We start from the raw sequence: 27,871 nt of genomic DNA on the forward strand, positions 1-27,871 counted from the left end.
AATAAATATTCCATTATACTAATAAAGAAAAATAATATAAATTCTTTTGTGTTTACTTACATCACTTAAGTTTAATTTGAATAACAAAAACCTTTTTCTTTTATTCCAAAACTTTGACAAAACAAATATTAATAATTTTATTTGTAAACAAAACTTGGTGTATAAATATTGAATGACTGTGCAACACTGATCAATTTGAGAATTAAAAAAAAAACACCTGTGATTACCAGAGTCAGCACAATTTACGTATGAAAACTTTCTTGACCACGTGAACGACTGTGTGTTGAAAAATGAAAATAAAAACAAAACTGATTTTTGTAACATCATACTTTACTGATATCAAACAAATTTTATCACGTATTTTATCTGTTGAATATCATTCCAATGAATCATACAGAGATAACGAAAAAAAAATATAAAAACGTGCTTGGAGACAAAATATATCCAAAAAAAATAATTAATAGATTTGTTTGTTTTTTATTTTATCAAACGATATATTTTCGAAATGAAAATATAATTAACAAGTTGTATTAATACGTGAGTAGAAAGTGAAAGTGACGACAATAATAAACACAATGTTATTTTTCATATGAAAAACAAATTAAATTCTAATCAAGGAATAATATTTTGAAAAATAAAAAGCCCAATTTTCATTTATTGATTTATCTTTATTTAAAAAATAATGGATATATATATTTATCATTTTATTATATATAAAATAAATTCATTATTATCAAATGATATATATTCAAAAACGTAATTATAATAATTATTAATAACTTGTATTAATAAGTAATAAAAATTTACTTATCTCTACGATATATTTTTGAAAGAAATTTAAAAAATAGGTCATGAGGTAATCCACGTGATATTTGTTGTATATGAGTATTCATAAGATTGTAACTTTCTTCTTCATAAACGGAATATGTTTGTTGCAAAGCAAGATCATCATACAACTGTTTAATACGTGACACTTTCACCGGATCATCATAGCCATAACATTCCTAGTTAAATTAATAATTAATCATAAAATATTATCTATGAATAATTTCTAATATTTTCTTTTAAATAATATTATTACCTTGAAAATTTCTTTTTGTGATAAACTTGCACGTTGAAGTGCAACAACAGCAAGCCATGTACATTTACCTTCTTGAATATCAGTACCAATTTTACCAGTTACTGATTCATCACCATAACAATCTAAATAATCATCTTGAATTTGAAAAAAATGTCCCATTTCTAGTAATATTGTTTTTGCTTGTCTATGAATTTCTGGATCAGTTACACCAGCCTTATTAAAAAATGATAATAATTATTACTATAGCTGCAATTTTGTCATGGAAAATAATGTATAAAAAAATTTTTAAACTTACAAAATACATGGCCAATGTAACTGGCATGACAAATGAATAATATGCAGTTTTATATTTAACAATTGAATTGTAACGATCCATTGTAAATAAGCTTAAATTTGGTTTGTTGCCAAAATGGGTTGATAGCATATCCAGTGTTTGTCCCATTGATGTTTTTAATGTTGTCTAAATAAATAATTAAATTATATAAAATTGTAATTAACATTTACAGAAGTATTTTAAATATTAAAATAATTTTTTTTTTTTTACTTGATGGAATGTTTCAATGAGATCAATGTAACAAGGTTTGTTTTTGAAATGAGTACGAAGAAGTTGATAGACTAATTGATCCAAAATAATTCCATCATTAATAGCAGCAAGGCCAATGTTATTATTCAAGTACCAACATGGTTGGCCTCTTCGACTTTTTGAATGATCCATTATGTCATCTTCAAGCAGGAAAAATGCTTGATTCTTGAATATTAAATTTCAATTAGATAAAAATAAATAATTTTGAGTTTTTTTTTAAATTTAAATCAACTCACTAGCTCTGTGCACCATCCTAGTATTCTTGCTAATCTTAAATTTTCTTCAGTTAATTGTTCTGGTTGTACTAGCTTTGTGTAAGCATAAACAACTGCTAGACCACGATTTTTTTTTCCACCAGGAACATTGTACTGCAAGACTTTAGCCATCCATTTTGTTGCATCAGGAATATCAAGATGACGACCAGCTTCAGTTAGGTCTCTTACAATGTCCGGCCATAAACCCATCATTTCACGACTTTCATCTTTACTTGATACCCAATTTGCCTGGACCATACTGTGAGCCATGCGAACACTTGCTGGCCTAAAATTTTAAAGACAAATAGTTAAAAAAACAAACAAACAATCAACACATGATAATTATTTTCTTTGAATATTCTTAAAAGACATCTTCATTTTTCTTCTTTTCCCCTCATTCTCATAAATATATGTTAATGTATTCTTTAATTAATTATTAAAAAGAAAAATAATATTTATCTGATGACCATGAAGTATAATGAATTATTTTTAAATTTGTTTTTCATTTTTTACTGTATTATCAGTGATAATAAAAACTCTAGATTTATTTTTATCATATTATTTACATGACAAACAACTGATACTTTTGTTGATCATGTAAATTATTATAGTCGTTGCTATGCACACAAAAAAAAAAAAAGAAAAAACGATATAGTAAAACGTTTAGAAGTCGTTTTTATTTAAAGAAAAAATATATTTTTATCAAATTCATATGGAGAATTCAGGCAAATATACTTCAAGAGTAAGGATTTATTATTTTAAAATATCTTTCTTGTTTGGAGATGTGGTAATGAATAATTATTTTATAGAAACCTGTACCATTTGATCCACGAATTAGTGAATCAATAACTGACATTGTCAAAACGAAAATATCACATAGAGGTATGCAAACAGCAATTTTATGCAATCCAAATGCATCAAAGGAAGAATTTATAAACATGATTAAAAAAATAAAAATGTTTAATTCATAAAATATTTCATATTACAATAACATTTGTAGAAAAAATAAATAAAAAAAAACATCTGTGTATTGAGGAAAACCTTGACAATAAATTTAAATACTCATTTTCATAAAAATGATATATAATTAAGTCACGAGATAGATAAAGATGCAATTTTTATTTGTAAATAATAATTAAAAATTGAAATCTTACCCAAGCTGGTGTTTACTGATAAGACTTTTATTGATATCCTGACGACAATATCGTGGCGTGACATTTTGACCCAATGAATTTAAACAACCACGAATTCCATTTTGTAAAATTAAATTAATTGAACGCCCCTTCATTATTTAAAGCAATTATTTTTTAATTAAACAAAATTCAATAATTATCAGCTTGCTGTGAAAAAAATAAAAATACATTTTATAACAAAGAAATTTATCATTAATCAGAAATTTATCATTAATCAGCTTGAAAAATAAACTTAAACTTACTTTTTTAAATATAAAATTAAATAATATATTTTAAACAAAAGAAATATTATAACAACAAAGCTCTATTTTTATGTTTTTTTTTTTTTTTTAATAAATAAAAATCAAGTTGATACGTTTAGCTTGAATCATTGATTCATACTGATAAATTTTACGCGTTTTATTTAAAAAGTTAACTTTTAATTCAAAAATAATAATATATCTAACATTTATTTAACAATCATTGATGTGTGTAAGTCGTACGAGTTTTTTCTCTTTTATACACAGATACTTTGACACTTAAAAATGGTAAACAGAAATTATTATTGTCGAGTGTTTTGGAGTAAAAATCATCATTTCACGCCGGTGTTCGTGCAACAAGGCCAACTGATCATGGCGGGCTGGCGGCCAATCGCAGCCACTATAACCACCTCAAAAAAAATAATAACAATTTAAAAAAAATTTACATAAACATATCAATCATAATAATAAAAAACAAATAATTAAAAAACTTAATTAATAATTATTTTACAATTAACAAAATCAGAATAATCAACACAAAAACAGAAAAATCAAAATGTCATTGTTTAATTAATTTTAATAATGATAAATCGTTTTAAAAAATATGAAAATATTATGAATTTTAATAAACAATAGTACAAATTTATTATATAATTTTATTTTCATTATAAATAATTATTATTTATATTTATAACAATTTATAATATTTTTTGAGAAATAATTTGATAATAGGCGGGAGAATTTGAGAAGTCATCTTGGTTCACGTTGTCCAACTTGAAAAATGAAATTTAAAAATAATAAAAAAAGAGTAATATCGACGTAAACAGACCAAGTAAGCTAAATAGTATAATAAAAAAAAAAAACTAAATAAAAAAATAAAATATGAATAAAAAAAATAAGCAACAAGTACCCAACTACCCAGCCCAACCTCGAATGACACATCATTCTCATTGTTCAACAGTAAACATTGTACATTAATAATTGTCTAAAAAATATATAATTGTTAATAATATAAATTATCAATGACTTGTTTTAATAATTATAAATAATTTCTTAATGTTAATCAAGTCAAGATACCTGAATAATTATTGGCACTTATTGAGTAAGTTTATTATTAAATAACAAATATTAAAAATTAATTACCGTATAAATAATCATTTGTTTTTTTAGATTTTATCATTTTCAATATCTATTTGATTATTGGATTTATTATTCAATCAGTTTTGTTGGATAATAATATGGAATCAGATAGTAGCCAGATAGCATTGTTCACAATGGAGGCAGAATCATGTCGAGTATTTTCATCAAATCTTTTTAAAGTAATTCGTTAATTATAATTAATATATTATATTTATGTAAAATAATTATTTTTTATTATTTATGTTTGTTGTTGGTTTGTTTAGGGAACAACTGAAGTTTATGAAAATTCAAAAAATATTATTCTCTCACCACTGAGTGTTCATGTGACATTGTCATATTTGTGTCATGGTGCCAGAGAAAATACAGCTAATGAAATGATGATGGGTTTGAGTATAAATACAAATGATTGGTCACAATATGAAATGCATATTGGATATAGAAATCTTCTTGCATCAATAAATGTACGTTTATTAATTTTGAAAATACTATTTGGTCATCGCAAATAATTATTAATTATTAATTTTCAATTTAAGGAAACAAGTAAAGCTGATTTAATAATTGCAAATTCAGTATTTTGTCATGAATCTGTTAAATTAAAAAGTCTATTTTCATCATTGGGTACTGATTATTATAATTTTGAAATTAAAAATATTAATTTTGATAATAATATTGAATCTGTTGGTTACATCAATGATTGGATTATTAAAAAAACAAATAACAAAATAAATGATGTGATAAAATCAGGTATACTGATTATTAATTATTTATTATTGATTTAGATTTTTTTTTTTTAAATCTTATTTATTGTTTTTTTAACAGATGATATAAGTGAAGATACCAAATTAATTTTAGTCAATGCAATATACTTCAAGGGTACATGGCAACATCCATTTGATCCTGATAAAACATCTGATAGAGATTTTTATATTACAAAATTATCATCAATTAAAGTACCAATGATGACTAATAAACAAAGATATGCTTATGGAAAATTACCACAATATAAATCGAAATTTATTGAGCTTCCATATACTGCAAGTATTTTTTTATTTATTTATTATTATTATTAATTGTGTGTTTTAAATAATTATATTGTTTTTAGATTGAAGATCTTAGTATGATGATAATATTACCTGATGATATTGATGGCTTATCATTGATTGAAAAAAATTTCGATTGGAATTTAGTTGTTGATGCTGAAATTGGCAGGGGTGATGTTATTTTACATTTGCCAAAATTTAAAATTCAATGTACAACTAATCTCAAAGAAATTCTTCAAAATGTATTAATTAATTTGTTATTATTATTATTATTTTATTAATTTTAATAATTATGTTAATTGATGTTGATTGTTTTTTATAGATTGGCTTTAAAAATATGTTTGAAAATGCAGCTGATTTTAGTGGTATATCAGAGACACCATTAAAAGTTAGCAAAGTTATACAAAAAGCATTTATTGAAGTTAATGAAGAAGGCTCTGAGGCAGCAGCAGCAACTGGTAAAAATTATATTTATTATAGAAAATTAAAGCCTGTTGTTAATAGGTAATGAGAGTTGTAAATTAATAAATGTTAATTTGAATAATTTCAGTTGTTAAAATGCGATTAAAAAGATCACTGGAAGAACCAGAAGAATTTAATGTAAATCGTCCATTTATGATTGCAATTCGTCATAAACCAAGTAATATTCCTTTATTTATTGGTAGAGTATGTGACATTGGGAAAGAAGTTATTGTTAAAGATGAGCTTTAATCAAACAATAAAATAATCAAATAATAAAAATAAACCTAAAAATATAATTATAGTAATAATAATTCACAAACATTCTGCTAAAAAATGTACTCTTTATTAATTTTATAATAATTTAAAAAAACAAAAACAAAACAACCAGTATTTTATTATTCATCTATCAGTTGCACTGGAATATGAAAAACTATTCTTTATATTTTTTTTTATTTCTAATGAATAATTTCAATCACTTTTAATCACAATTGATAATCAAAAATTTAACAAAACAAGAAAAACAAATAAAATAATAAACATAAAAAAAAAGTACAAATTTATTAATTTTATTATTTTTTTTTTTTTATCACTGTTATTTAAATTATTTATAAATCAAAATAATAATTTATTAATTTATATTTATTATGGTGAATCGATGAGTTCAGCAAGTTCTTCAGGTTTAACAACTGGTAATGAACAAGCACGATGTCGACAAACATAAACAGTTGCACGTCCTTTTTGTGCTTTCATTTTACATAGTATTGGATTACGTTCACATAAAAATGTATTATCCTCATCTGGATCAATAACAATAACAACTTTTGCTGGTATTAAACGACTTCTTATGACATTTAATAATTCTTGAGTATCATCTCCATCACGTTTTCCAATAATATAAAACTGAAATCAATTTAAAACATAAAAAATAAAGACACAATTTCGAAATGTTTTATTTAAAAATATTAAATTAATACCTGAATAGTAGCATCACGATAATGCAAAAGAGCACAAACTAATTCTGGCACAGCAACTGGTATTCTCTCCAATGTATCATAAAAATATTTAAATAATTTATTAACTTTTATTGAATTATCTTTACAATCCAGAAGTGAATTTAAACGAAGAAGATTATTACAAGCAACAGAATTACTTGATGGTTCAGCACCATCATGTTCATCTTTTAATCTCAATATAATATTTTTTTCATCTTTAACTGTTGCAAAATATCCACCACATTCTGAATCAATAAATAGCTCATCCTGAGTTGAATTTAATTCTTCAGCAAGCTCCAACCAATGAATATCTGTTGTTGCTTCATAAAGATCCAATAATCCTTGTACAGTAAATGCATAATCAGCATGAAAACCTTTTATTGGTACTGATGATTGTGTTATAATATTTCCCTCACTTCTATAACAACTTCTTAATAATATTTTTTTTTCTTTATCATATAAATATTTTTCAATAAACTGTGCTGTTTCCTTGGCATACTCAATGTATTTTTTATTATTTGTTGATGTACCAGCAAATGCAAGACCACTTATCATCAATCCATTCCATGCTGTTACAATTTTATCATCAAGATGTGGTCTTGGTCTTTTACAACGTTCTTCAAATAATATTAATCTTGCTTCTTCAAGATGTTCTTTAATTGTATCAATTGAACATGAAAAATATTCAGCTGTTTTTTCTATACTCTCAGTTATAATCAAAACATTTTTACCATCTAATTCACCATGTGGATCTTGATATTTCATTAAATTACCATTACTTTTAATATTAAAATGATAAGAAAATATATCACTCAATGTTGATGCTTTTTTAATTCCTTCAATTTTTTTATTTAACAATGATTTAATCTCATCATTTGTCCATACATAATAAGCACCCTCTGTTTTTTTTTTTGAATTATATGTTGGTAATGAATCAGCATCTTCAGCACTATAAAAACCACCTTCATTATGACGTAATTCTCTTGTAACATATGTAACAATATCATCAACAATATTTTTATAATAATCATCATTTGTGACAACATAACCCATTGCATATGAACGTAATAATTGTGCTTGATCATAAAGCATTTTTTCAAAATGTGGTACATGCCATTTTTCATCAACAGAATAACGTGAAAAACCCTGACCAATATGATCATGTATACCACCATTTGACATTTTATTTAGAGTATTTAAACACATCTCAAGACATTGTTTTGATAGCTCATCATTTGGATTTCTTGAATACATGTAAAATAATATATTTAAATTAACTGGTTGAGGAAATTTTGGCATATTTGAAAAACCACCGTATTCTTCATCATACGAATTAATCAATTGTTGTACACATTTTTTACCAATATCATCAGTTAATTTATCAACATTACTATCATCATTATTATCATCATTTTTATTTTCACATGATATTTTTAATACTTTCAATATTTTTGTTCCTGATGTTAATATTTTATCTTTATTATCCAACCAACTTTTTGCAACACTTAACAAAACACTTTCAAAACTTGGCTGTCCATATTTATCAGTTGGTGGAAAATATGTACCACCCATTATTGGCAATAAATCTGGTGTTAAAAATACACTCATTGGCCAACCACCATGACCAGATATATTTTGTATAAATGTCATATAAATTTTATCAATATCTGGTCTTTCTTCTCTATCAACTTTAATATTAACAAAAAATTTATTCATTATTTTAGCAATTTTTTCATCTTCAAATGATTCATGTTCCATAACATGACACCAATGACATGTTGAATAACCAACAGATAAAAATATAAGCTTATCTTCATTTTTAGCTTTTTCAAATGCTTCTTGACACCATGGATACCAATCAACTGGATTATTAGCATGTTGTAATAAATACGATGATTTTTCCAATGATAATCTATTTTTTTTGGACATATCAGTGATGACACTTGATGAACTACTGTCACTTGTTGATGATGACATTCTTATTTGATTTCCTCGAATTTTGTTAATTAATCTGAAATAAATTTTGTTTTTTTTTTTTGTTTTGTGATGATTTTTAATTGTTTTTATTTTTACTTTACCTTTTATCTAATGTAACTGTTGAAAATAAAGATTCACGAGCTATCAAAGAACTAGTTGCATTGTGAAATTTTGTACTTGGTGATAAACAGCGAACGGCTGAAGAAAATAAACATCGTCCAAAAACCATAACACAATCGTTATATAAACTCCAAGCTTCTTTCTGTTTTTGTTTTTCTTTTTTCAATAAATGAATTTTTTTTATCACTATTTGCATAAATACATGATTGTTGTTGTTATGATTATTATTATTGATTTATTTTCTTGAAATTTAGTGAAATTGTTTATCATAATTTGACACACTTTGTATTTTTAAATTTTATTTATTTATTGTTGTTGTAAACATGGATATTTTTTCCTGGTAATTGGCGTGATAACAGGTGCAAAAAAAAATGTCTCTTTTATACAACACATACGCAATAATTGCATGAAAAATATTTCAATATAATTTATATAAAAATAATATTTTTATTTTGGAGCAGAAATGAGTAGGGATTTGCGACACTTTTTGGCGCTAGAGTCGTGCAGCATTTGATGGAACTATTATGCTAATCAACAAGATGAAAAAAAAAAAAAAACAAAAATATAAACAATGGCTAATTTATTTTCTAATAATTGGCATTTCATTATTGTCAATATCAAAGTGTCATCATTGTTGACATTATAATTATTTTAATCACAAAGTTGGATGATGAAGTGAACAATAAATTTGTGTTTATTGTTTATTGTTTTTCTGTTCACCTTGTTGATATCAATATTTACATGATGATTCTAAAAATATAAATAAATTCAAATGCATATGGGATGAACTATACAATATATTTATTATAAACAATTTAGGTAAATTATTTATTTATTTATACAACTCAACATTTAAATAAACAAAAAACATTAATACAATTATATATTTTTCATCAAATATTTTTTTTTATTTCAATCTTCAATCAATTTACAAATCAAATTACAACAAAAAAAATATTATTAATTATAATTGTTGATTTTTAATATTGTTTTTTTTTAAAAAAACAAACTCACATATTGTTTTATATCTACTGAGGTCTCTGATCTGTCATTCAAACAACAGATTTATATTTGGAAAATTTTATAAACATATTTTTTTTTTAATTATTATTTTCCATGGTACCACAATAAAACTACTTATTCAACAAAAAAAAATTATATAATAAAATTAATTCAGTCTTTCATTAAACTAACATTTACTTTTCTTTTTTTTTTTTTTAAATTTCGTTTACTTTCATTAATTATTATCGATGAAAATATAAATATTATTATTTTTTATTTTAGTATTATTGTTTTTATTATTATTTTTTACAAGTTATATATTAATATTAATAAAAAAAAAACTTCATCAAGTTATTTAAAGTGGGTTATCGTCACAATATTATTATTTGTCATTTGTTCATAATATAAAAAAAGCTTTCATACATATTACAAATTGTTTTTTCTTTAAATCTATTTTTCTTGATATTTTTTTTTTTTCGTTTTTCATTTTTCATCATCCTGTATCTATATATAAAAAAAAAAAAAAAACTATTATAAATATTTGTCGTTATCAATTGTTTACAAATTATAAAAATTAAAATCACAGAATTTCTTGTCTCCTCTGTACTCAATTGTACAAATGAAATTAAGATAAACAAATGATTTTAAATTTAAATGATTAAAAATAACGATTGTTTTTTTTTTTTAATATATTTTTTTATAATATTGGACATTATTTGAATTAAGCAATTTACGACTAGACTTTAAAATGATTTTTCAGATAATTTACAATTGAAAAATTAAATCATAATGAGCAATGTTTATAAACAAAAAAAAAAAAAAAAAAAACATTTTCATTCGTTATAATATATAGTCCATTTTTTATTATTTTATATTTTCATATTTTACTAACAATTATTCAAAAAAAAAAAAAACAATTCATCATAATAAAAAAAAATATATATAAACATTAACAAGTTAACTTTGTTATTTTTTTTTTTTTTTTTTTAATATATATATATTTTTTTTTTGAATAATACTTAAAAAATTTTAGGCTCTCTTTGTCACAGAAATATTTACAATGTGGTTGTTTAAATGAATAACAAATTAAATATCTACCAGTAGATTTTAATTTACATTTTATCATTGATATGAAATTTAATATTTTACTTATTTTCTTGTTTTAAAGCATCATCAAATTATCATAATATTAATAATTTAAAAATCAAGAAAATAAGTCATAAAAGTTTTTTTACAGAGTCAAATATTGTTAATAATTTTTTAACTATTAATAATTCAAAAAAAAAAAAAAAGTCACTTTTTCATAAGGTACACAATACTATCACTCTTTTCATATTTTCATTTTAACAATAACTTATAATAATATATCAAAAGCATGTACTCAATAAATTTAATTTAAAAAAAAAAAAAGAAAATGATTATTCACTGAATAATCAAGATTTTTTATTAAATTTTCATCTTAAAAAATATTGTCGTTTTAAACAGGAGATTCTGATGTAAAAATGAAAATTAATTTTAATTTTAAAGAAGCTACTTTAAAGAATACAAAAGAAAAATAATAAATAACAGTTGAAGATTTTTTTTTTTAAATTATTTGAAGATTCTCTTTTTAGGCAAGCTCACCTTTTGTTTTTCTTTCAGTATAAAATTGTGTATTTTGTTGATTTTTATTACTTGACGTTGGAATTGTTTTAAAATGTTTTGATAATACAAAAACTACACATTCATATGTGGCCATCATAATTGCAGTATTTGGAATTTGTCGTACTAATTGAGCAGTGAGTCCTCGATAAAGACCTCTTGGTCCTTCCTCAGAATAAACAACACTCAATGTTTGCCAAAATTTTCTATATTTATTTCCTTCTTCTCGAAGACGTGTTCTTGCAACCTCTATAAATATAAATTATTAATTATTAAAATTAAAATTGCCAAATGCCGAATAAAAAATAAACAAGTGATATATTATAATTTGCACATTGTGTGCATTGGTGACTGATGAGCATGATCCACTAGACTAGCGTAAATAAACTAATGTGTCTAAGATTATCACACAATTTTAAAAATATACAAAAAGGATTTGTCTTGAGCACATGAACATGACAAATGAGGCATTTTCAAGATGTCAACTTGAATTTCTCAATACATATTACGGATATTTATTGTGAAAAATTGGCCAAAATATTCTGTCATCCTAGACATATCAGTTATTGTCATTAAAATATAATATTTACATGTGTTTTTGATCATTTTTTATATTAATTTTTGATAAAAATACTAAACTATTAAGTGAATGATGTAATGGAAAATTTAAATTAAAGAAAATTAACAAGATAGAAGTAATATTAAATGATAAATAAATCTCAAGGTTTAGATAAGATAAGCTAGAAAAATTAACGTAGAAATTTTACATTTGATTTAAACCAAATAATATTTTTTATAAATAAAATAAATAAAAATGTAATTATTGTAATGATAAATATAATGAAAATATTGATAATAATTAATGATAAATATTAAAAATGATGAAATAAAATTATTATTTACCATGTGGATAGGCTATACATGACGCAATTGTCTTCGAAAATGCACCAGCAGCCATGAATTCAAGAAAATCACGTGATGTTTTAGAATTTTCATCACCTGCTGGAATTCTTGATCTATGATTGATGAGCCAACTTTTAACAGCTTCATAAATAACAAAATGTACAACTGTCTCGCTGATTCCAACGTATGATGCTGTGATGCCTTTGTAGAATCCAAGAATTCCCTAAAAAAAAAACAAAATAAAGCAATTAATATTTCGTTAAAATATTTAATGAAATTGTATTTGCAATCGAACATGAATTATCACTTTTTATATATAACGAAAAATTTAAAAAGACAAATCATCCGATGATATTTATCGAAGAATATTAATAATTTTCTAATCTCAAATACGTCAGCTCACCAGCTAAGAATTGATAAGATAAAATATTTTAATACTCAATCGTATGATGATGTGTTTTACGATAAAATAAAATACATTTATCCAGTAAAAAATAAAAATTAGCATTGATAAAATAATTTTTTATTATTAATAGTAGGTTTAGCTTAATTTGGTAATTTTTTTTCTCTATTAAATTGATCGATAATATATTATTTGTTTTATGAAAAAAATAAATAACGCGTTATCTTTATTTCAGCAATTATAAAACGCATCTTTTTTTTTTATCAGTATAAATTATACAGCCTGGGAAAATAATACAATGAAAAAGAAAAATAAATAAATGAATAATCTGGTTATCAGTTAAATTATCAATAACTAAATCAGGTGACATTAAAGAATTTTTTAAAAATACACTCGAGTTGTTTTAACAAAATTACATTAAAATTATTTCTCATAACATGAGTGGAAAATTTTAAAGAGAAATGTTTGAAAGTTAAATAATTATTACAAAATATAAAAAAGAGTTTTGAATTAAAATTAAATACAGGAGAAAAAAAAATTATGTAGGAAAAAAAAATTTGAAAAAAAATGACCTAAGTATGTGTAACAATAATGAGAAAATAAATTCCTTGGCAAGTAATGAATATAGATAGACACTCAAGGCCAATTCAGTGGCGCCTTCTTGAACAACAATAATTATTGAAAAAAAAAAAAAAATATATAATAAAACTTAGAATATCAAAAAAAGAAAAAGAATTGCTAAAAACAAAATAAAACGCGAATAAAATTACCACCCACGACTATATGAGCTGGTGGGTCATCAGAATAATAAAATGATGATTAAAAAATAAAAATAGACTAATGATAATAAAATTGTAATAAATAAAGAAGATAGTCTGATAAATATTTACGTGAATTTGACCTAAATAATTTAAAAGTTAAAAATCTTTAAACTATTTTCATAGCAACAATCTTCTGATTTTTAAAATAATCATTTTAGGTACATCAATTGACCCGAGATAAATAATTTAATATCATTATTATCACAATTGTTATTTACTTTTTAATATTATTTATCAAATATTTACTTGAATCAGTTTGAATCAACAGGTCATTAACCAACTAATTTCATGATTTAACTGCGTCACAAAAAAATAACATTATTAATTTGTTAAATATGTTGACAATGAATTAATAAATCATTAATTTTTTTTTTTTTTTTAATTGAAAATATCTGAAAGATAAATTTGGCAATAATTTAAAAATAGTATTATTTGTTTTTCTTTTAAAATTAATCATTTAGAGAATTAATTTTAATAAAATAATTTTACTTACTGATTGTTGATATATTTTTTTAATTAAATCAATTGTATTTTGATGTTGTGTTTTATGATCTAGCTGAATTCTTGTTTTGATAAACCAAATTGGATTTGTTGTTGTGCAAGTTACAAAACCTGAAACAATTTTAATGATAAACAAAAATATTATCAAATATTTAAAACAGTTTAAAATAATCTTTTATAATCTTATCGAAAATTATTGTTAGAAAAAATTTCCTCTTGTATGACAAACAAATATTATAATCCAATAATATTTAAAAATAAAATTATATCATTTTAAAAAATAATCATGAACAATAAAAAAATTGTTTATGAAATAAAAATTGAATATGAAATATGTAATTTTCTTAAAATACAAAATAACAAGGATCACGCGATATTTATACTATTTTTTTATTAAAAAAAAAAAAAATAATCTTATTGACATGAAAAACTAATAACAATACATGACTGCGTAATAAAATTCAATTATATAATAATTCTTTAATTACGATCTATAAAAAATGTAAACAAACCAGAAAAGTATAAACAAGGTCATAAATATATTCACCTGAATATTGACCTACTTTAAGTGTACTTAAATTTTTTATAAATAATACAATGTATAATAACTAGCTGAATATAAAAAAATTTATAAATTTGCTATTTTTAAAATGAAAAAAATAAAGTAATTAAATTTATCTGATTTAAATATTATTTTGATCCATCTGCTTTAATGAATTTTTAAAATAATAATAATTTAATTACTTTAAATTGTTACTAATAATATTTATATAAATAAACAACCGGAAGTTTTATGTTCATGAAATTAAATATTCACATCAGCTATTTATGATAGTTGAAATTTTATATTGAAAAAATGACTAACAACTGGATAATTAGAGTTGAAAAAATATCATGCCATTTGCAACTACGCAATATTATTTTTTTATATAAAAAAAAATCAATCAATCAATCTATTGATAATCCAAAAATATTTAGATAAACTTTAATGTAATTGGAAAACTGCCATGGTAATTTAAAAAAAAAAAAAACAATTTGTTTGTTTGTTTATTTTACAAGCTTAAATAAAAAACTTTTGGCAAATTTATTTAATGACAATGACATGCCAAGTTGGATAGATTTTCAAAGGTAATTTTAATGTCATATTTGGGTATTGAATTTATTCAGGGACAATTTTAAAACCAAGGCACTGAACTACTATTAACTAATAAATTTAAAAAGCCATTATTGTTTTAAAATTAAAGATTAAATAAAAATAAATAATATAAAACTTGTTGAATATAATTTAAATATTGTGTTGTTGTTTTTTTTTAAACTAGGAATTTATTTTAAATAAAAATTAATACAACAAAGTAAGACAAGATGAAGCCAAATAAATAAAATAAATAAAATGAAAAATGTCAAGAGATAATAATAAAAAGCAATAAAGATTGACTGATGTTTGTGATAATTGATTGGATATTTTTTTCTTTTTGATTACATTTGATCATTAAAGCAACATCACGTGATAAAATTGTTAGCTTCTTCATTCGTTTAACATTTCTGTTATTTTGCAGTAGTCTAAAAATAGAAAAGCAACATAAAATCATCGGTGAATGTGCTGCGTACATTTGTATGTCTCACATATACATTCACATATTATTTTTAAAAAAATAAAAACATACTCAACTGACGAGTATGCAAATTCTTTTATAAATTAAAAAATAATATTTATTCTATTTTCGAATATTGATATGAATTATTATTACTACAAAAATCTAATTTAAATTAGAAGAAAATTTTTTTTTTTTTTTCTACTTATTATATAACATTGTAAACACAAGTTGATGATTTGATAAAAAAAAAAAAATCTCTTCTGTCAAATGAATATCAAAATAAAATATTTTTAATGATGAAAAAACTAGTTGAGTAAATAAATGTTAATAAAAAAAATAAGCAGATCGTGTAACTGGTCACGTAGACCATCCAGAGCAAAAAAAAAAAAATAAATAATGTGTTTATTTAAAGTTTAAAAATCAAATTTATAATAAAAAATAAATTCAAGTTTAAGAGATGAAATGTAAAAAAAAAAAAAAAGTTTAAAAAATTGAACAATTGTTTTTAATAAGCCCTGGCATTTCTTGTTGATTGTTGTTAATTGTCCAATAAGGAAAAAAATAAATATAAAAATTAAAGAAATAAAATTAATGGCTTCCCAGCAGAGAAATCATGTTCATCAATATAACCAAGGTCCAAGTTCATTCATTCAATAATCACCAACACTTGTCACCAAACTAATGTCACGAACTCACTTGATAAACATCAAAATAATATCAAGACAATATAAATTTTTATTATAAAAATTTCTAATTAATTTTATCTCAATGAACTTTTAAATAAAAACTGGATTTTCATCACATGTATGTGTTTGAAAGTGGATACACAAGTTAATCAACATCAAATAAATTTTAATGAACATAAAATTTAATAAATAAAACAAAAACAATAATAAGTATTTTAAAAAAAATTATCAAATAAATAAATAAATAATAATTGAGCTATAATTGATATTTAAATAAAATAAATAAACAATTTAATCAATGAAATGTCATTTAGGGTGAATGACTATATTATGTTCTAAAAATAAACTTAAACAACAACATTTAAATAAGTATTATTAACAAGACAATAATGATAATAAAAAAATTATAAAATTATCTAAACTGACCTGCAATTGTTGCTGAACAAACATGAACCATTGGACTCTCTGGTGGTAGCATTGAATTAAATATATTTTTACTTTTTGAATATGTGCAAAAATAAATTGCTCGTGATGGTGCAACACCAATGAGATTTGGTCCAAGTCCTTTGAATAATGCACTAATACCTTCGTATTTAATTATATATTTTAAACAATGTACAAGACCTGGTGGTGAGTGTGTATGATGTGGTCCAGTACCACAGTGTGATAATGCTACCATTGCATACCTAAAAATAATATTAGTCAAACAATTTAATCAAGTATATCAATTGTTTTTATTTTTGCTATCTTGTATTTTATTTTGTTTATTAAATAATAGACAATTGTTTAATTTACCTTGGATAACTTCCAGTACATAGTCTTCTTCTTTGTTGTGGATTTGGAAAATTTTTACAAGTACCATAGCCAGATGTCAATTCTTTATTACATACTGGTGGAACAAATCCTGATGTTGATGATTGTAAACGTGTTTTAACAACTTCCAAGGGACATGTTACAATTGCCCCCATTGTACCAGCAGCTCTGTTAATTAAAATACAATAACTTAATTATTATAAACAATTAAAATACATCTTCAGGAAGACAAGGAATTAATTTAAATTTATTTTATCAATCAAGTTATCTTTATTTACCCGATAAAAATTAAAAATAAACAATTTTATAAATTTTTTTTTCCTTTAAATTGATAATATAAATAAACATCATGTTTATTTACATAAAAAAATTGATATAAAATTTTTAAAATTGAATATTTTGAGTTGATTATATTAATGTGAAAAAAAAAAATCAAGTAAAAAGGTAACATCGAGAAAATTCGTTGTTAACTGCGCAATTAATTAACTCAGGAATAAAACCATTTGATAAATAATATGTTGTCATAGGTCGTGGTTATTTACACGCTAACCCTGAGACAAAAATAGTATAATAAAAAGTTATTAAACAAATATAAATAAATATAAATAAATAAATAAAAAAGGACAATTTAATAAAAAATTATTTAAAACAAAAATTGAGGAGAGAGTCAAGCAATTTTGCAACCAGTTTATCAACCGGTTATTTATTTATTTATTTATTTTTCATTAATAAAAGTAAATAATTTGTTAAAAAATAATGAAATAATAATAATAAACCAACCCGCCAGCAACGAGATGTATGACCGCGTCTCGCTGCGACATTTCGTCAGATTTTTTTTTTTTAACTTTATTTTTAATTCTCCTCGCACTCTCACTCACAAATTTCTCAATTTTTTTTTCTTTATTATTAATTAATTAATTTCTTTATTTTTTATACTCTTTACACTGTTAAATATTTTAAGTGTTTAGAAAAAAATGACAACACTTGAAACACTTTTTTTCTTTTAACAAAAAAAAATATTTAAACTTCACTGCACAAAATTTAATTAAATTAAATTTATATTGTTTAAATTTATTGTATATTGTTATTAAAAAAAAAAAAGACCAGCTGCCCACCGGCAAACCAATCGCGTTATTGCGATGGTTTATTTATTTTTTTTTTTTTTTTGCCGATATGGGTTTATTTATGTTTTGAACTGTTAATTGTTATTTAAATTTAAGTATGACACTTGAAAAAATAAAAACACATTTAGAGTTAACAAAAAGGGCGTTTTTTATTGCTTGTATTGTTTTTTTTTAATTAACGAAAAATATGTATTATTTTTGCAATGATACGACAAGTAACACGATTCTCGAGATACTGCGAAGCTCAATTGCGATATATTTTTGTTCTGATGATAAACAACACTTGCGATCATCGGGGCGGTGTGTGTGAGAGGAAAGAGGTTAGGTTTTTTTTTTTTTACGTTTTGATCATGCGCAAATTGTATTTGTTTGCAAAAATATATTTACAAAAAGAAAATAACAGAGGTAAGTAAATTGCATAAGACAAGAGGGGATAATACAGATAATGAATTTTTGGGATGATTTTGGTAAATAGTATTGGGAGCTCTTTTGTATTTCATTTCAATTTTTTTATGCAAAAAAAAAAAAAAAAAGAAAATGACGGCAGCCATGATTTGCTGTCGATAAGCTGACTTTCTGTCTTGTTGACCTAAATATTTAAAAAAAAAGAAATAAATCCGCTGAAGCAGGTGTGAACGAGTTTAATTTAAAAAAAAATGCTCCGTAAAATTAACACGGTATTTTGTTAATTAAATTAGCAAAGATTATTGTTCATAATCGGAGAAATAACTTTTCCCTTTACTCCGAATTTTTCTTCGAAATTCTACTACACGGCAATATGCGGAGAAAATCGAAGTACTGCAGCGGAGTAAATCGGAGAAATATGGATTAATGCGGAGAAATTCGAAGAAATTTAAATCGAAGTTTTTTCCTGGTTTTTTTCAGATCAACACATTTTTCGTGAAACCACTTCAATGAGCAGTTGTTATTGCATAGTATCAACAAGTAGAGTTCAATCATAATTTTATCATGCTATCAACAAGTGGAATTCAACTATAATTTTCTCAACATGGTGACTGTAGATGTTGGATATATACCTACCTATATTCAACGATTAGATGGTATATCGGTAAGTGTTAATAACGTCAATATGTATTATTTGGTCTAAAATGCTCATTGCACTCAAAATGGCACGTGCTTTAAAGTTTCATTGATTTCAAGTTCAATACAAGTCATCTTGTGGTTTCACGAGAAAATCAGTACATACTGGCACTTTTGAATAATTTTAAAATAAGTGAAAAGTACCAATATGTGCTGATTTTCTCGTGAAACTACAAGATGACTTATTACTTTATTTAAATAATTTTAAAACCACTTTTTTTTTTTTCTCATACTTGACGTGGTTATCTAATTCATGTTGATAAATGGATTTTTTTTCGCTTTGCGATCAAAACGGAAATTTTAAAATATAAATTAATTAAAATTATCAATGTCTCAGTGTTTGCTCGGACGAATTATGGCTTTATCATAGGAAAAAGTATAACTTCCTTGATGCTAATTGAGTTAGTAAGTAACATGGTGAATCTATCAACTCCTAATCCCCATCCAGCAGTTTTATCGATATATGGCTGTTAAAAATGTTACAGGAGCTTCTATTCATTTATTCATTAATAAATGGATAGCAGTTCCTATAACATTTTTAACAGAAATTTCATTTAAATTTTTCCGCGCTAAAAAAAAGAAAAAAAAAAATTATGGCAGCCGTGTTTTGCTGTCGGTAAGCTAACTTTCTGTCTTGCTGACCTAAATATTAAAAAAAAAAAAATCAGCTGATTCAGGCATGTAAAAACCAATGTAAACAAATGTGCTGTAAAGTTTGACAGGACAATTTTTATCTAGATATTGTACATTTAAAGAAAGAACAAATTTAATTAAAAAAAAAAAAAATGCTTCGTATTTTAACACGAAGTTTTGTAAATCTAATTAGAAAAGATTGTCTTGCTACAGATTATAAACAATCACGTCAATTTTCAGTGTCCAGGTTGTCATTTCAAAAGTGAGTATTTTCATCAGCAACTCATGTAAACAATTAATTTAAATAACTAAATATTTTTTTGTTAAATTTCAGTGAATCAAAAGAGCCATCAAAATCCAAGAGAAAACAAAAAAATAAAAATGAAGATGAGGTCAAAGAATTTATTCATCCACGAGTATGTTTTTTTTAATGATTAAAATAATGTTTATTAATAATTATAACTAGTAATTATATTTTTTTTATTATTAATTTATCAATTTCAGGAAGAGTATTTTAATCATCGATCAAATGCAATAAAACAATTAATAGAATCAGGAGATGATCCTTATTCCCAGGACTTTAAAATAACAATGACACTTCCAGAATTTATTAATAAATTTAGTCATCAAGTTAATAATAATGAAATTTTGGAAAATCAAGTTCACAGTATTATAGGAAGAATTATTTCAGTAAGAAGTGCAAGTTCAAAGCTATTTTTTTTCGATATCTATGCTGAGGGTAAGAAGATCCAGGTTAAATCACAAGCAAATCACTACGAAGATGTTGAATTATTTAAAAAAGATAATGATAAAATTCGTCGTGGTGATATTGTTGGAATTGTTGGTGTACCAACAAGAACAAAAACTGGTGAATTTTCAATTTTACCACGTAAAATATCATTGTTAAATCCATGTTTGCATATACTACCAAATCCCAATATTGGACCAATCAATAAAGACATAAGATTTAATCGTAGATGTTTAGATTTAGTATTTAATAACGATGCTAGAAGTAAAATAATTACTCGATCTAAAATAATATCTAGTGTTAGAGAGTATTTGGATAAACTGGGATTTTTAGAAATTGATACACCAATGATGAGTGCTAATCCAAGTGGAGCTAATGCCAAGCCTTTTGTCACAAAACATAATGAATTTAACATGGATCTATTTATGAGAGTTTCTCCTGAATTATATCACAAGGTAAATTACATGTACACAATTAATTTAATCGATTATAAATATAATTTTTTTGTCTCTTTTTAGATGTGTGTTGTTGGAGGAATTGATCGAGTATATGAGATTGGTAAACAATTTAGAAATGAAGGTATTGATAAAACTCATAATCCTGAATTTACAACATGTGAATTTTACATGGCATATGCAGATTACAATGACTTGATGTCCATCACTGAAAATATGCTATCAGAAATGGTCAAAAAAATAACTGGATCATATAAAATTCAATATAATCCAGATGGTCCAGAGAGTGAATCAATTGAAATTGATTTTACTCCACCATTTAAAAAAATTCCATTGATAAAAACACTTGAAGATAAACTTAATGTTAAATTACCATCAGCAAATGAGCTAAATACAATTGAGTCAAATAAATTTTTAGATGATTTATGTATAAAGCACAATGTTAAATGTCAATCACCAAGAACAACTGCAAGATTACTTGATAAACTTGTTGGTAAATTTATAGAAAATAGCTGTATTAATCCAACCTTTATAATTGATCATCCAGAAATTATGTCACCACTAGCAAAAGGTCATCGTTTTGAAAAAGGTTTAACTGAAAGATTTGAACTTTTTATTATGAAAAATGAAATTTGTAATGCTTATACAGAATTAAATAATCCATTTATACAACGAGAAAGATTTGAACAACAAACAAAAGAAAAAGCTGCTGGTGATAAAGAAGCACAAGCTGTTGATGAAGATTTTTGTACAGCACTTGAGTACAGTTTACCACCAACTGCTGGATGGGGATTGGGAGTTGATAGACTTACCATGTTACTCACAAATTCAATTAGCATCAAGGAAGTTATACTTTTTCCTATGATGAAGCCATATTCCATCCGAGCAAACAAGACATTTTGATAATTTTAAATTATTTTAATGAAATTTATATTCTCTTTTTCATTATGCTGATATTTTTTTCATGCTAGTTTAAATAAACAATGTACAAAAAATTAAAATTAAAATATTTTATAAATTAAAAAAAAAAATTATTTACATGTTTTTCTTATTTATAATTAATTACAAATTTTAGTTTTTTAAAAATATTTTTAGTTGAGAAAGTTTTGTTTTATTGAAGGAAAAATTAATTATCAATCATCAATTTTTATTGATTATTTATTTTTCTTTGGTGGATTCTGAATAATGTCTAGATACGGTGATTGATATTGTTTTATATCAGGAATAAATGAAACTTCTAATTTCAATTTTTTTTTACGATTTCTAGTTATTTCCTCTGCATGTTTTATAAAATCAGCAGTTATAGCTGATTCTACAATACGAAGCTCTTTCATTTGTGGTGAATTAACAAGAATTTTTGTGACTGAATCATTAGTAATTTTATTGCTGTTAGGTAAATGTAAAATTTTTAATTTTTTAAGCAATTTAATTGAAGAGTCAGTAACGTGACTATGACCGGAAAGATAAAGATGTTGTAAAAATTTTATCTTCGATATTGCTACTATGCCAATATCAGTTACCCGTTCACACGATACTTTTAATATTTTCACATTTTCCATGCAATTGGCAATATTATATAAAAAATCATTTGAAACTTGGCAAGAAGTCAAATCCAATTTGGTGAGTGATTTACCATTCTTTCCCTCAAAAATATTAGGCTTAAAAATATATTTAGATAAAGGACTATCAAAATTGATGGCTAATATTTTAGAATTTCTCAGGTACATGGATAAACCAGGATTAATTGCCATACCAAAAATTTCAATTGTTTTCAAGGCCTTCAGTTTAGGAATCACCTGCAAAAGAAATTATTTATAAGAATATGTAAAGAATGAAAAGAATATTTTTCATTTTTTTTCGTAATAGATATAAAGTTTAACTTACCTCAGTGAGATCTCTTGTAATTTCATCACAGTGATTGCTGCCTCTGATCCAGTTTGACAAACTCAGTTCAGTCAATGTTCCAGCAACGTTTATCAATGAATCGCTTAAAGCAGTAGATAAATCACTACTTGTATAAGGATCATCAGTTTGAAATATAACTTTTAATACTTTCAGTTTAGTTAGATATGAAAATTCATTCCAGGATGGTATATTGTGACAATACATCAATCTCAACCGAAGTTTTACGACGTTATAACAAGATTCATTAATAGCTGGTACTATGTTCCAATCACTATACGTTGTCACGTCTAACTCTGTTAAATAAAAACCACATTTATCGAACAGTGATCTCGTAAAATAGAATAGAGGGTGTCGCCAGTCATGCCCCCGTAACACTCGTATTCTATGATTCTTTAAAGAACTTGGACGCCTATCACATTGCCAATAAGTGAGCTCAAGTTTGCTGACATTGGACCAAGTTTTTTTAAGGATCTTTCGCCATTTTTTGCATACTAAAAAATAAATTAACAACAAATATATTAATTACCATTATATACTAAATAATTTTTTAAATTATATAATTGATATGTTATAATCTTATAATTATCATACCCAATGCAATTTTCGGTCTTTCACATGCTGCCACACGCATGAATATTTCAGCCAGGCAATCATCATTAACAAAGTCAATTGTCGTATTTTTGGGGTCATCAGCATAATGCTGATAGTATTTCTAAAAAAAATATTCAATATATATTGGATTAATATTTAATCTACAAACATGTCAACTGCAGTCATTCTCAACTAACCTTCTGATTCTTTTTGTTAAAAGAAAATGTTAAAATTTCCCTTGGAACTTTACATTTTTTGGCCAAAGGTTTTTTCAAGTCCGATGTACGTAGTCTCTTGTAGTGACTCATATTTGATATAAAATTAAAATGTGATAACCGAGTCTTGGTTTAATGTTTTTTTATTTCTATATATTAAACGAAAAAAGATCAAGATTTTTAAGCTCTATGTTTTTTTACCAAATATAATTTCTATAACCACGTTTTAGTTTAATATTTTTTAATTATTTTATTTCTATATAAATAGTATATGAAAAGATCAAAATTAATGGCAGAGTACGGTATGTATTATGTAAATATGTACTACCATATACTCTAGAGCTACCAGGTGCTTGGCTTGAGTCTTATGACTGGACTCATGGACTGCATTAGCTGGACTGGTCGTCGTCGATATGAATCAATGAATGATATGATAATGATAGAAACTCGTGGTCGAGCTCGTTGAGTCTTTATCATATGTGTATGCATGTGTGGACAATGTGTGTGTACCACGTGGCATTGTAAACAGCCAACATGCATAATGTTTCTAATCTTCTTGCTATTAATTATTCGTAATAGTAACAACGTAATCAAAATTAAAATATTTTATCAATTGAAAAAAAAATTTATTTACATGTTTTTCTTATTTATAATTATTAATTACAATTTAGTTGAGAAAGTTTGGTTTTATTGAAGGAAATAATATGACATCTTTGATGTCATTTGAATTTGTAAGTATCATTGCAAGTCGATCAATTCCTATTATCAATCCAGCCAATGGTGGCAAACCAAGTTCAAAAGTTGTACAAAGATCTTCATCGTTAATGCATTTCGAATTATTCAAATAAGGATTTGTCAAGACTGAATAGCCATGACCAATTTTATGACCCATTATAAATATATCAAATCGTTCAGTTAAACCTTTTTCAAAACGATGACCTTTTGCTAGTGGTGACATAATTTCTGGATGATCAATTATAAATGTTGGATTAATACAGCTATTTTCTATAAATTTACCAACAAGTTTATCAAGTAATCTTGCAGTTGTTCTTGGTGATTGACATTCAACATTGTGCTTTATACATAAATCATCTAAAAATTTATTTGACTCAATTGTATTTAGCTCATTTGCTGATGGTAATTTAACATTAAGTTTATCTTCAAGTGTTTTTATCAATGGAATTTTTTTAAATGGTGGAGTAAAATCAATTTCAATTGATTCACTCTCTGGACCATCTGGATTATATTGAAATTTACATGATCCAGTTATTTTTTTGACCATTTCTGATAGCATATTTTCAGTGATAGACATCAAGTCATTGTAATCTGCATATGCCATGTAAAATTCACATGTTGTAAATTCTGAATGATGAGTTTCATTGTTCTTTTTGTTTATAAATTTTCTACCAATTTCATAAACTCGTTCAATTCCCTCACCAATCAATGCCTAAAATAAATTAAATTTTTTATTTTAATAATATTACAAAGCTTTATGAATAATCAAATTAACATCACTATATAATTTTATACCTTGTGATGCAAGTCAGAAGACATCCTCATAAAAATATCAATATTTAAATCATCATGGTATGATTTAAATGTCGTGTCTTTATTTTCACTTGGATATGCATTCATTACTGGTGTTTCAATCTCCAAAAATTTCATTTCATCTAAATATTTTCTGACAAATGATATTATTTTAGCACGATCAAAGAATCTTTTTCTAGATTTATTATTTAAAATTAAATCCAAGTATCTCTGGTTGTATCTTGTCTCTTTTTTTGATAGCTCAGCATTAGCAACAGGTAGTTGTTGCAAGCAAGGACTCAACAGTATTATTTTTTGTGGTACTATTGACAATTGACCAGTCTTGAATTTTGTTGGTACACCAACAATACCAATAACATCACCACAACAAATTTTATCAGTATCTTTTTTAAAACTCTCAATATCTTTATATAAATTTTCCTGAATTTTTACTTTGATATTGAGCCCTTCACTATAAACCTCATACACAAATGAATTTACATCAGTTTTTTCTAATGAAATTATTCTACCAGCAATATTTTGAATTTCATTTTCTAAAATTTCTTCCTCTTTAACTTGACTATTGTATTTATTTATAAAATCTGTCAGAGACATGGAGACATGAAATTTATGAGGATAAGGATCCTCTTTTTCTTCTATTAATTTTTTAATTATATCACAACGTTTTTCAAAATATTCATTCTAAAAAAAAAAATAAATAAATAAACAATAATCATATTTAATATATAAATTTATAATTATTAATAATTTTATAAAAATTACCTTTGATTTAATAACTGGTGTAGATAATTCAATAATTTTTTGTTCTTGTTTTTGTTGATACTGTCTTTTAAATCCACTAAAAAATAAAATTCTTTGTAATTTAAAATTTCTTTTATTGTCATAAAAAAATACTCACTTATGAAATGAAAATTTAGACACTAAAAAGTGACATAATTGTTGGTTATTTGTGATGAGACAATTTTTAGTTAATACTGGATTAACCGAACGACCTAAATCTCTTGTTACAACACGAAGCATGTTTCTATTTATTTAAAATGTTTTAATAATTAATATTGTGTTTATAAATAAACATAAAAAAATGGTTGTTTTGCAATGACAAGTTGACAACAATAAAAGTAAACATAAAACACATGTTTTAAGAGAGAGAGAGAAGAGAAATAAGTTGAGGGCGCTAGTATCGATTACTAGTATAGATATTTAAATTTCAATGTAAATAATACACACGTGTTTTTATTATTAACTAAAATTAATTAATTAAAATAATTAATTACTGAAAATTATTTGATAACTACTTTAGTTATAATTTTTACAGAGACGTGAATATATTGAATTATTTGAAATTACAAAAAGTAAATTTACACTTTAACATTTGAATGATGATGAATTGATGATTGATAATAAATTTCAACAATTGTATTAAATATTAATTAAATAAAAACTATAAAATTCATTTTATATTAATTTTCTAAATTAGTTTTTGACATCTCAATAATTCTCGTCACCATAAAAATTACAAAAATGTAAATTTCAAAAATTTGTCTTTACATATCTATAAAACCTTTCATACAAACCCAAAAAAAAAAGACATATATTTTGAAAGACTGTCTAATAAATCCACCGAAAAATTATAAAAACAATATGAAAATTGACCTTCCTTGAGACAACCAAAACTCCCACGTTAAATTAATAAAAGCCTTGATAAAAAAACAGATTTACCAAAAAAAAAAAAAAAAAGAAAAACAATATTCAATTTAACATAAATAAATAAATAAATAAATATAAAACATGACTAATAATTACATTTTAATTATAGACATTTATAAATAAATATAAAATCGTAACATTTATAAATAAATATCAAAAAAGTAAAACGTTATGTTTATTCTATCAGATGATATTAGTCACAATTTTTTTTTCGAATAAGGTAAAAAGTAAGGTGCGTCAACTGAATATACATTTATATACACAACATGCACACAATACACCTCGATCAATATACCTGTATGCAGACATTAAATAAATATATAGATATACACATTTATTTGTGTTATCCAAGTTGCTTGTTCTGATCTCCTGATATGTTGCATATACATATATTTATA

General features: G+C 24.1%; 6 protein-coding genes across 6 annotated transcripts; 2 read left to right on the top strand and 4 right to left on the bottom strand.

Moving 5' to 3' along the window:
- Positions 1-647: 647 nt before the first annotated feature.
- Positions 648-3,730, bottom strand: LOC122851506 (farnesyl pyrophosphate synthase). The gene is made up of 7 exons (XM_044150772.1): positions 3,354-3,730; positions 3,073-3,258; positions 1,901-2,204; positions 1,626-1,829; positions 1,377-1,541; positions 1,082-1,294; positions 648-1,004 (listed from the first exon to the last, which is right to left on the bottom strand). The coding sequence occupies exons 2-7, from the start codon at positions 3,204-3,206 to the stop codon at positions 804-806; spliced, it is 1,221 nt and encodes a 406-aa protein (XP_044006707.1). The 5' UTR covers positions 3,207-3,258; positions 3,354-3,730; the 3' UTR covers positions 648-803.
- Positions 3,731-4,233: 503 nt separating this feature from the next.
- Positions 4,234-6,275, top strand: LOC122851503 (ovalbumin-related protein X-like). Its single transcript, XM_044150767.1, has 8 exons — positions 4,234-4,452; positions 4,521-4,669; positions 4,754-4,951; positions 5,024-5,234; positions 5,310-5,524; positions 5,593-5,772; positions 5,853-5,988; positions 6,081-6,275. Exons 1-8 carry the CDS (start codon positions 4,407-4,409, stop codon positions 6,239-6,241), a joined length of 1,296 nt encoding a protein of 431 aa, XP_044006702.1. The 5' UTR covers positions 4,234-4,406; the 3' UTR covers positions 6,242-6,275.
- A 38-nt stretch (positions 6,276-6,313) lies between these two features.
- Positions 6,314-9,576, bottom strand: LOC122851490 (spermatogenesis-associated protein 20). The gene is made up of 3 exons (XM_044150750.1): positions 9,063-9,576; positions 6,967-8,995; positions 6,314-6,892 (listed from the first exon to the last, which is right to left on the bottom strand). The coding sequence occupies exons 1-3, from the start codon at positions 9,275-9,277 to the stop codon at positions 6,635-6,637; spliced, it is 2,502 nt and encodes an 833-aa protein (XP_044006685.1). The 5' UTR covers positions 9,278-9,576; the 3' UTR covers positions 6,314-6,634.
- A 289-nt stretch (positions 9,577-9,865) lies between these two features.
- On the bottom strand, positions 9,866-18,859 carry LOC122851507 (solute carrier family 25 member 36-A). The gene is made up of 6 exons (XM_044150773.1): positions 18,227-18,859; positions 17,429-17,614; positions 17,060-17,319; positions 14,345-14,463; positions 12,628-12,850; positions 9,866-11,973 (listed from the first exon to the last, which is right to left on the bottom strand). Exons 1-6 carry the CDS (start codon positions 18,265-18,267, stop codon positions 11,693-11,695), a joined length of 1,110 nt encoding a protein of 369 aa, XP_044006708.1. The 5' UTR covers positions 18,268-18,859; the 3' UTR covers positions 9,866-11,692.
- A 1,486-nt stretch (positions 18,860-20,345) lies between these two features.
- Positions 20,346-22,538, top strand: LOC122851496 (lysine--tRNA ligase-like). Its single transcript, XM_044150757.1, has 4 exons — positions 20,346-20,566; positions 20,639-20,720; positions 20,809-21,507; positions 21,571-22,538. Exons 1-4 carry the CDS (start codon positions 20,457-20,459, stop codon positions 22,408-22,410), a joined length of 1,731 nt encoding a protein of 576 aa, XP_044006692.1. The 5' UTR covers positions 20,346-20,456; the 3' UTR covers positions 22,411-22,538.
- A 78-nt stretch (positions 22,539-22,616) lies between these two features.
- On the bottom strand, positions 22,617-26,894 carry LOC122851498 (lysine--tRNA ligase-like). Its single transcript, XM_044150758.1, has 7 exons — positions 26,665-26,894; positions 26,529-26,604; positions 25,749-26,447; positions 24,201-25,665; positions 24,004-24,124; positions 23,392-23,903; positions 22,617-23,303 (listed from the first exon to the last, which is right to left on the bottom strand). Exons 1-4 carry the CDS (start codon positions 26,784-26,786, stop codon positions 24,886-24,888), a joined length of 1,677 nt encoding a protein of 558 aa, XP_044006693.1. The 5' UTR covers positions 26,787-26,894; the 3' UTR covers positions 22,617-23,303; positions 23,392-23,903; positions 24,004-24,124; positions 24,201-24,885.
- Positions 26,895-27,871: the final 977 nt, after the last annotated feature.

The sequence above is a fragment of the Aphidius gifuensis genome, linkage group LG3, assembly GCF_014905175.1.
Source record: "Aphidius gifuensis isolate YNYX2018 linkage group LG3, ASM1490517v1, whole genome shotgun sequence".
NCBI classification, from domain to species: Eukaryota; Metazoa; Arthropoda; class Insecta; order Hymenoptera; family Braconidae; genus Aphidius; species Aphidius gifuensis.

What these genes read in the sequence shown, in the direction of transcription:
- LOC122851490 (XM_044150750.1), bottom strand. Translation starts at nt 9,277, where the DNA reads ATGCAAATAGTGATAAAAAAAATTCATTTATTGAAAAAAGAAAAACAA. An exon ending in ACAGTTACATTAGATAAAAG is followed by an intron (nt 8,996 to 9,062) that starts GTAAAGTAAAAA and finishes AATTTATTTCAG; the next exon opens with ATTAATTAACAAAATTCGAG. An exon ending in ATCGTGATGCTACTATTCAG is followed by an intron (nt 6,893 to 6,966) that starts GTATTAATTTAA and finishes AATTGATTTCAG; the next exon opens with TTTTATATTATTGGAAAACG.
- LOC122851498 (XM_044150758.1), bottom strand. Translation starts at nt 26,786, where the DNA reads ATGCTTCGTGTTGTAACAAGAGATTTAGGTCGTTCGGTTAATCCAGTA. An exon ending in CACCAGTTATTAAATCAAAG is followed by an intron (nt 26,448 to 26,528) that starts GTAATTTTTATA and finishes TTTTTTTTTTAG; the next exon opens with AATGAATATTTTGAAAAACG. An exon ending in CTTCTGACTTGCATCACAAG is followed by an intron (nt 25,666 to 25,748) that starts GTATAAAATTAT and finishes AATTTATTTTAG; the next exon opens with GCATTGATTGGTGAGGGAAT.
- LOC122851506 (XM_044150772.1), bottom strand. Translation starts at nt 3,206, where the DNA reads ATGAAGGGGCGTTCAATTAATTTAATTTTACAAAATGGAATTCGTGGT. An exon ending in ATCAGTAAACACCAGCTTGG is followed by an intron (nt 2,205 to 3,072) that starts GTAAGATTTCAA and finishes TTAAAATTTTAG; the next exon opens with GCCAGCAAGTGTTCGCATGG. An exon ending in CACAAAAAGAAATTTTCAAG is followed by an intron (nt 1,005 to 1,081) that starts GTAATAATATTA and finishes TAATTTAACTAG; the next exon opens with GAATGTTATGGCTATGATGA.
- LOC122851507 (XM_044150773.1), bottom strand. Translation starts at nt 18,267, where the DNA reads ATGTCGCAGCGAGACGCGGTCATACATCTCGTTGCTGGCGG. An exon ending in TGTACTGGAAGTTATCCAAG is followed by an intron (nt 17,320 to 17,428) that starts GTAAATTAAACA and finishes TATTATTTTTAG; the next exon opens with GTATGCAATGGTAGCATTAT. An exon ending in AAAAAATATATCAACAATCA is followed by an intron (nt 12,851 to 14,344) that starts GTAAGTAAAATT and finishes TTTTTTTTTTAG; the next exon opens with GGAATTCTTGGATTCTACAA.
- LOC122851503 (XM_044150767.1), top strand. Translation starts at nt 4,407, where the DNA reads ATGTTAATCAAGTCAAGATACCTGAATAATTATTGGCACTTATTGA. An exon ending in TTTCATCAAATCTTTTTAAA is followed by an intron (nt 4,670 to 4,753) that starts GTAATTCGTTAA and finishes TGGTTTGTTTAG; the next exon opens with GGAACAACTGAAGTTTATGA. An exon ending in TTATTGAGCTTCCATATACT is followed by an intron (nt 5,525 to 5,592) that starts GCAAGTATTTTT and finishes TATTGTTTTTAG; the next exon opens with ATTGAAGATCTTAGTATGAT.
- LOC122851496 (XM_044150757.1), top strand. Translation starts at nt 20,457, where the DNA reads ATGCTTCGTATTTTAACACGAAGTTTTGTAAATCTAATTAGAAAAGAT. An exon ending in TCCAGGTTGTCATTTCAAAA is followed by an intron (nt 20,567 to 20,638) that starts GTGAGTATTTTC and finishes GTTAAATTTCAG; the next exon opens with TGAATCAAAAGAGCCATCAA. An exon ending in CTCCTGAATTATATCACAAG is followed by an intron (nt 21,508 to 21,570) that starts GTAAATTACATG and finishes GTCTCTTTTTAG; the next exon opens with ATGTGTGTTGTTGGAGGAAT.